General features: G+C 40.8%; 1 protein-coding gene across 1 annotated transcript in view; it reads left to right on the top strand.

Moving 5' to 3' along the window:
- The window catches only part of DDX60 (DExD/H-box helicase 60), a 78,933-nt gene that overhangs the window by 63,482 nt on the left and 7,697 nt on the right, over nucleotides 1–7,754 (top strand). Inside the window, exons 33-35 of the mRNA XM_075066361.1 lie at nucleotides 3,446–3,593; nucleotides 4,772–4,914; nucleotides 6,967–7,118. Of these exons, the coding sequence (XP_074922462.1) occupies nucleotides 3,446–3,593; nucleotides 4,772–4,914; nucleotides 6,967–7,118 (443 nt within the window). The remainder of the gene's footprint in view (nucleotides 1–3,445; nucleotides 3,594–4,771; nucleotides 4,915–6,966; nucleotides 7,119–7,754) is intronic.

The raw sequence follows: 7,754 nt of genomic DNA, 5'->3' as shown, positions 1-7,754 counted from the left end.
GCGGCCTAACCCTTGGGGCCCAAACCCCCATTTCCACAGCCCTAACCCAGGGGCCACAAAACCCCATTTCCAGGGGGCCCCTAAGCCCTGTGGCCCAAAAACCATTTCCAGGGTCCCCTAACCCCAGGGGCCCAAAACCCCATTTCCAGGGCCCCTAAACTTGGGCCCAACCCCATTTACAGGTGACCCTAACCGCAGGGGCCCCAGAACCCCATCCAGGGGACCCAAACACCAGGGGCCCCAAAACCCCATTTCCAGGGGCCCTAAGCCTGGGTCCCGAAACCCCATTCCAGGGGCCCCCAAAGCCCATTTCCAGGGCCTAAGCCTGGGGTCCCAAAACCCCATTTCAGGGGGCCCATAACCCAGGGTCCTCAAATCCCCATTTCCAGGGGCACCTAACCCTGCTGCCCCAAACCCCAATTTCCAGGGACCCAAACCCTGGTCCAAAATCCACATATCAGGCCAACAAAAGAGGTCCCAAAACCCTATTTCCAGGGGCCCCTAACTAAGGGCCCCAAACCCCCATTTCCATGGGTCCTGCCACAGGGGACCCAAAACTCCATTTTCAGTGGCCCCTAACTCGTGGGCTCCAAAACCCCATATCCAGAGGCCCCTACACCCGGGCATCAAACTACATTTCCAGGGCGCCTAACACCAGGGGCCCAAAACCCATTTCCAGAGGCCCTACCCTGGGGTCCTGAAACCCCAATTTCCAGGGGCCCCTAACACCAGAGGACCCCAAAAAACCATATCCAGGCATCCCCTAACCCTAGGGCCCCAACCCCCATTTTCCAGGGTCCCTATCCCTGGGGCCCCCAACCACATATCCAGGGCCCTCTAACCCCAGGGAGACAGAAATCTCCATATCCAGGGGCACCTAACCACATGGATCCAAAGCCCCATTAGCCAGGGGCAGCAACACCAGGGGCCCCATATCCCATATCCAGGGGCAGCTAACACCAGGACGCCCAAAACACCATTTCAAGGGGCCCCAACACCAGAGGGCCCCAAACCCCATTTCCAGTACAAAAGAAACAAAGTAATCGGCTGTGATGTGCTTTGATTTGTATTGACCTGAATGTTGATTTGCTGGACTGATTTGAATTGGCTAATTTTTAAATCAGACTGGTTATTTCATATTTTCCTATAAGCAAGAGCCTGTATTGATCTCTTAATGCGTATTATTGTTCTGTATTTTCTTTCTTTTATATAAAGTTTTCTTTTTAACACTTGTGGAAGTTTCTTTCCTAGTGAGCAAAGGGAAGGGAAAAGGCAGGCTGTGGCTTATTTTCCTATTGTCCCCAGGCGGAAACAGGCTACGGGGAAGAGAGAAAGAATCACTTTAGTTTCCCTGTGTTTGAAACTGTCTTGGAGAGAAAGGAGACAAGTTTTTTGGTATTGTGATGTTAAAGGAGAATTGCATGAATTCCCTCCAGTGGCTCAGAGCAGGACCCGGAGAGAGGGAAGGAGGGGGATTTTCCCTTACCTGTAGACTCAGATTTCTGAGTCGTGGGGGGTCTTCCCAAGGAAAGTGGGAGGCCACAGAGGGGTCCCCAAGGAGTATTTGGGAACCCAGGCTGATAAGAGCCTAAATTCTATTCTGGTGGCAGCGAAGTAAAATTCAAGCTGGTAGTGAGCTTGGGGAGGTTCAGGTAAGCACCCAGATTTGGACGCTAAAAGTCCAGATCTGAGAATGACGTTTACCCACACAGGCCCAGTATTATTCAAATTATTATATAACCTCTACCCGATACAACATGACTCGATATAAACATGAATCTGAATATAAACAGGGAAAAGCAGCGATCGGCGGCGGGGGGGGGGGGGGGCAGGGCTGTGCGCGCCGGTGGATCAAAGCAAGTTTGATATAATGCAGTTTCACCTATAACATGGTAAGATTTTTTGGCTCCCGAGGACAGCGTTATATCGGGGTAGAGGTGTAATTGGGAACCCTGATGTGCACAGTTGCAATACTCACACCATGGGAACTCCTTTATATTTACAAATATAGTTCATTAATACATTTAGCACAATCACAAACACCCCAACTCAGTAAGGTAGATAAAAATACTACAGAATGTACATCTGCACACCCATATACTCACACTATCTCCTGTAGAACAACCTGAACTGTTAGCCATCATCTTCCTCATCATCATCACCTTCCGCATCATCACCAATGGCCATCATTCTGGCATCTCCCAAGGACTACATCTCTCTCTCCTACCGCCCCTAAGCTGGGATACCACTTTTATAATATGTTATGCTTGCTGTCCTAACCAGTTATTTTGGTTGTTTCCAAGTTCCAAGTTGTGGTGAACTCGTTAAGTTTAAAAGGGTATGTACTTAGGAAAGCCCCTATGCCAACCTGCTGTAACACATCCTCTGTGTTAAAGGTTGCAGCCACATATGGACCTTTTGCTTTAACTCTTCACCATCTATCTAGGTGAAAGGTCCCAAACATATGTATGCTAACTTTGCCTTAGCTCACCATAAAGGATGTGGCCTGCAGGTCCCTTGTGTTACAGCCAAAATATACTCTAATATAGACTTATAAATCTATTATAAAAAAATAATCAAAACTATTATAATAAAATAACCAAAATAAGAAATTTATAAGAAAAGATATATAGGCAAGCAAGCAAGCTAGCCTTAAATGTATTTCATGTACCTGTTGTGTATGTCAGTTTGTTGCCAGGACACTTCTGTGTTTGAATTATTTACCTGTGGTCAGAACTTCCCCTTAAACTCTATTTTCAGCTCCCCAAATACCTGAGGTTTTCCGTTGGGCTTTTTTCTGTGCAAAGTCTATCTGTTCAAAGTTCATAGGTCTCAATCCTTATGCTAACTTGCTGAAGCTCATGTCTTACAGGATACAGGCCTGTAGGTTTTTTGCATTACTGCTCAATATAATGCAAAGCAGTAAATATAATAAAGGCAAGCTAGCACACTGGGCTACAAAGATCAGATGTTTGTGTGGTGGGATAACATCTTTCCTATGTAACCTATAATGTGTACAGCATAAATTACTGATTTGTGCCTAGCAGAGCTGCTGTTTCAGTCTGTTTACAGGCTCAGGAAGAAAATGTTGACATTTTCAAGTGCTAGAAACTTAAAAATGAAAGCTTGAGATTCAGCAAAACTATTCTATGGCAATGGGTGGATTACCAGGCACGTTCTGTAGCCACAAAATTGCAGACTACAACATAGGGTTTGACTTATTATGGAGATAATCGGTTATAAAGTCTTGCTTTTAAAAACAGTGACTTCAGTTGGAAATATCTAACATCAAATGTGTTAAATGTTGTCACTGCTGCAACATCGTAACAATATAAAAGTATAGTATACAGCTCAGCTGTTCTGTTCCCTTTTTGTTGCTCAAAAAACTGGTAAAATTCTAGACTGAATGTAAGTGTTCTATCCCACAAAATCTGTATTGTTTTAGGTGTTCCTTGATGATCTCCCAGAAGACTTTGCTGTTGCATTACATGAGTACAACAACAAAATAGAGGAGAATTTTGGCCATTTTTTATTGATTATTTCCAAGATGGCTGATATGAAACAAGAATACCAACTTCCTCTTTCAGGGACTGGTAAGTGAATGCTACATTTATACATTCATATTCACTGTGGTTTGCTTCATTGAAATATTATGTTTTGGGCTATTAGAGCCTGTCTAGTGGCAGTGTAATGTGGAAGATAGGGGCTCAATTCCTTGTTCATAAGTCAACACATGCTAGAATCTGTATGAAGGCAATAGCCCTCTGAGGTAGGAAATATCTCACTTCGATATCTTGCAATTTTCTTGCCAACTAAAGAACCTGCACTGATGGACTCTAAAAAGGATTTTGGCAAAGCCTCGTTAGACGGAGGGTAATAATAATGGTCTTCCATGTGAAAAGAGAACAGGAGGAAAGTGTAGGTTCAGACTGCAAAAAAAGACATAAAGAACCCTCTGAGTAGAAAGAAATATGGTATGATAGTGTAACAGGTTGGCAGTGTTTGCCTGAAGCACCCATCTTGTTAGCAAGATCCTTGCTGCTCTAACTGAGACTACAAATCCAGTTATCGTAGTGGCTTCCAGCCCTGTACATCTACATCTAGACCAGGGGATATATTGCTAATGCACTTACGTCCTATCCATAGCTTTTACTCTGTGATTATCACATAGTAACTGGGGGAGGAGGGAGGGAGGCTGGAGCCTGCTTAGTGCAGGTGGAATGTTCCCAGGTTGTAGCAGCAGTGTTCTGAATTCTACTGAGTATATACAAATGGTGATCAGGTTAAGTCAGCAAAATCTGCGTATATTTTTTTCCTGGGAACCCCAGAAGATACCTCTCTGATTACAGGACTAATTGCAAATATTGCTTCACCCCATGAAGGCATTTCTTCAAAGAAATTGATGGAAAATGTTTTAGTACTGGCTTATCAGCCTATTTTTCCCTAACTCATTCTTATAAATGGCTGGCTGCTTTTGCTGAATCTTTCAAAAAAAAAAAAAATCAGCCTGAGGCAGAAACCAACCATGGAAAATTTTAGATCAAGTAGTCAAAATCTGACAGAATTATAAGCAGTGGAAAACAGAGGCTTATTATAGAAAGTGATAGATAACTCTAATTATAAGCAGTCTATAAGGTCAAAATTATAAAGAGAACTATTAAGTGAAAAAGAGTAATAAAGATATTTCTTGCATTAACTGATCCTTTCTCAGAGGACAGTTGTGTTGCACATATATTCTTAAACTTTTCATTTCACATCTTGTTCTGGTTAGATTTTTCAGGTGAAGAGTGCAATGAGTCTAAACTGGTGTCTCATTTGACGAGTTGTAATGAGGGAAGAACTGCTGTTTCACCTTTTGCATGCCTGTCTGGAAACATGGATAGTGATTTACTTCATGCAGAGACTGTCAACAGTGTAAGTGGGGGAGATTTGTTAAGTATTAATGCAGGTTCACTTTGTCTATACTCCAGAATAAATATATTCAGATACTCCATATGAAAAAGGAATTGCCACTCTAGTAACTACAGTTTGTATTTTTTATTTACCTGGTGTCTGAGGATATCAAAGTGCTTGACAAACATTAAGGAATCTAGCTTCATAATAGCTCTGAGGTAGGTATTTTGCCTATTTTACAGATTGGGAGACTGAGGCATAGGGAAATTTAGGCAGCATTCTTCTGCTGAAAGAGAAGACAGTGATCTAGTGCTATTAGGAAAGAGTCCTCTATCCTCTATTTAAAGGATCAAATTCTGCCTGACCTACATTCACACTGATTTTAGTAGACATGCTCAGGCAAAATTTGCTCCATATTTTGTATTACTTCCAAGAAGTATATATTCCTAACAAGGAGCTTATTTAATGCTGTCAAATATAAGGAATATATAATGCCTGTTTTCTAGGGCTCAGCTGGCTTCCTGTTCACTTTTGGTGCCAGTTTTGATCTAATGCCCTATATAGTCTGAAATCTGTTAAAGGGAGAGAGATTCTTTCTACATGTACTGCCAGTGTAATTGAGTCTGATGGGGGCTTGGTATAATGCTCATCTATTTACTCACACTTTTGTGTGAATTGGGTGATTCTAGGGGCGGCTATGGAGCTATTTATGAGAGAATGTTAATTTAGTCTGATGGAGTTGATTCTGTTTTCTTTTAACTTAGAGGTTCTTGGATAAGCCCATTTTTATAAACAAAAATGTTTTTAAAAGTACTGTAAAGAATAAAACTACTTGTAAAAATTGGTATAGGTGTTTCCTTCCTAGAATCCATAATTAGACAAGAGACACTCTCTCAGCGATTTTTTCAGTCGTGCACTAAGCCAGCAGAAGCTTTCAGTTATTTTTAATTCCTTAATATGCTCTCTTTTCTACACTACTAGTAATCTAATAAAATGAAAATACATAACCATTATAGGAAAATAATTTTCTGGAATATTTTAGTAATAATATTAATTTGTCTTAAAATGTAAAACTCTCCTGTAAATAAGAGGTTTCACTGACTGTTACTTTTTCCTTGTCTTTCCATCCTCTTGATAGGAACTCTGTAGTATTTAACAGACTGACACTTTGTGAGCAGTTATTTTCCTTGCCTTTGCTTAAAAATAATCTCATTTTGTGTGTCTGTTCTCTTGAGTTCCATTTGCTATGTAACCTTCTTTGCACAAATTTGGAAGAAAGAATTTCAAAAATAATCTAAACTTAAGATCCTAAATATTTAGGCACGTTAATAAGAGGCCTGATTTTTCAAAAAACATATTGAGGGTCCAGCTAGGGTGACCAGATGTCCTGATTATATAGGGACAGTCCTGATTTTGGGGGCTTTTTCTTATATAGGCACCTATTATCCCCAGCCCCTGTCCCAATTTTTCACACTTGCCCTCTGGTCACCCTAGGTCCAGCAGATCCCATTATTCAAAAGGAGCTGCTAGGTGCTCAGCATTATTGAAAATTTGGTCCATTCTTTAGGAGTCTAAATAAGGATTTAAGAGCCTAATTTTTAGTTATGCTTGGCTGAGATTCTTTAAGAAATCAGTTTTCATACAATAAATTAACCATCATTCTAAAGTGATGACTACTTTTATTAATGCTTTATTTCCAGCAAGAATGCCATAAGGGCTTTGTCCTGCAAACAAAACTACCCAATGAAGTCAATGGAATTTCTACTCTTGGGCTCCAGTTCAGCAACGTACTTGATCATGTGCCTAACTTTAAGCACATGAGTAATCCCACTGACTTCAGGCCTTGCTGAATTTAAGCTTCCAGGATCAGACTTAAGTCTGGCACCCAGACACTGAAACCAAAAAACAGACTGTCTAGGTAAAACAAGATGGGTGGCAACCCTACTTAAGTGTTGAGTTTACATGTAGATGAGTAACGTCAAAACATGAAAAACCCTGGATGAGCACGCAAATAATTTATACAGTAAACCTGAAAGATCTGAATCTTAAAATTAAGTTGCACTGTTTTCTCAGGTCATATTACGCACAGTTGGTATTACTGCTGGAAATATTCCTGTACTTTGTGCAAAGAAATTTGACAATCGAAGAAGAAGAATGCCACTTAATGCTTATGCACTTGACTTCTATAAACATGGTTCTTTGAAAGCAATGGCACAAGATAATGGGTAAGCAGTTGATGTTTCTTTGATTTAATTTTTCATCTTAAGCATGGTTATAAGTAACCTCGATAGTTTAAGAGGTTAAAACATTATGCATATTGCATCATCTTCTCTCCAGCCCCACTCATCCATTTCAATGAGTGAAGAACATACCATCATAACTTTTGACTGTGAACACTCCTAACACTACTGTATTTACTAGTAGCCCTGATACCCTTAGATAAGAGGTAGCACTGGTGGGCTAAATGTTTTGATTATATTTATTGTTCATATATATTTTTTTATGAATCACTCTTTAAACTCTAGGAGAAAAATACAGTTCAGTGCACAGGCAACTATCAAAAGTATACTAATACCTGTGTGTTTCACAGAAGTCTTTTAAGAGATTTTTCAGTAATCTACTATTTTCAGTGATCTGATATAGTCTTACTTAGGCCACGTCTACACTACCTGATTAATTTGAATTTGTTTAAACCGATTTTATAAAATCGATTTAGTGCGTCCACACTAGGATCCTTAAATCGAGTGTGTGCGTCCATGGTCCAAGGCTAGCGTCGATTTCAGGAGCGGTGCACTGTGGGTAGCTGTTCCACAGCTATCCCATAGTTCCCACTTCCTGGTTGAGAGCCCAGTGCCTGATGG

The sequence above is a fragment of the Chelonoidis abingdonii genome, chromosome 5 (assembly GCF_003597395.2).
Source record: "Chelonoidis abingdonii isolate Lonesome George chromosome 5, CheloAbing_2.0, whole genome shotgun sequence".
Lineage (NCBI taxonomy): Eukaryota > Metazoa > Chordata > Testudines > Testudinidae > Chelonoidis > Chelonoidis abingdonii.
Note: the sequence above shows the minus strand (reverse complement) of the source record. Positions and strands in the feature narration are given on the sequence as shown.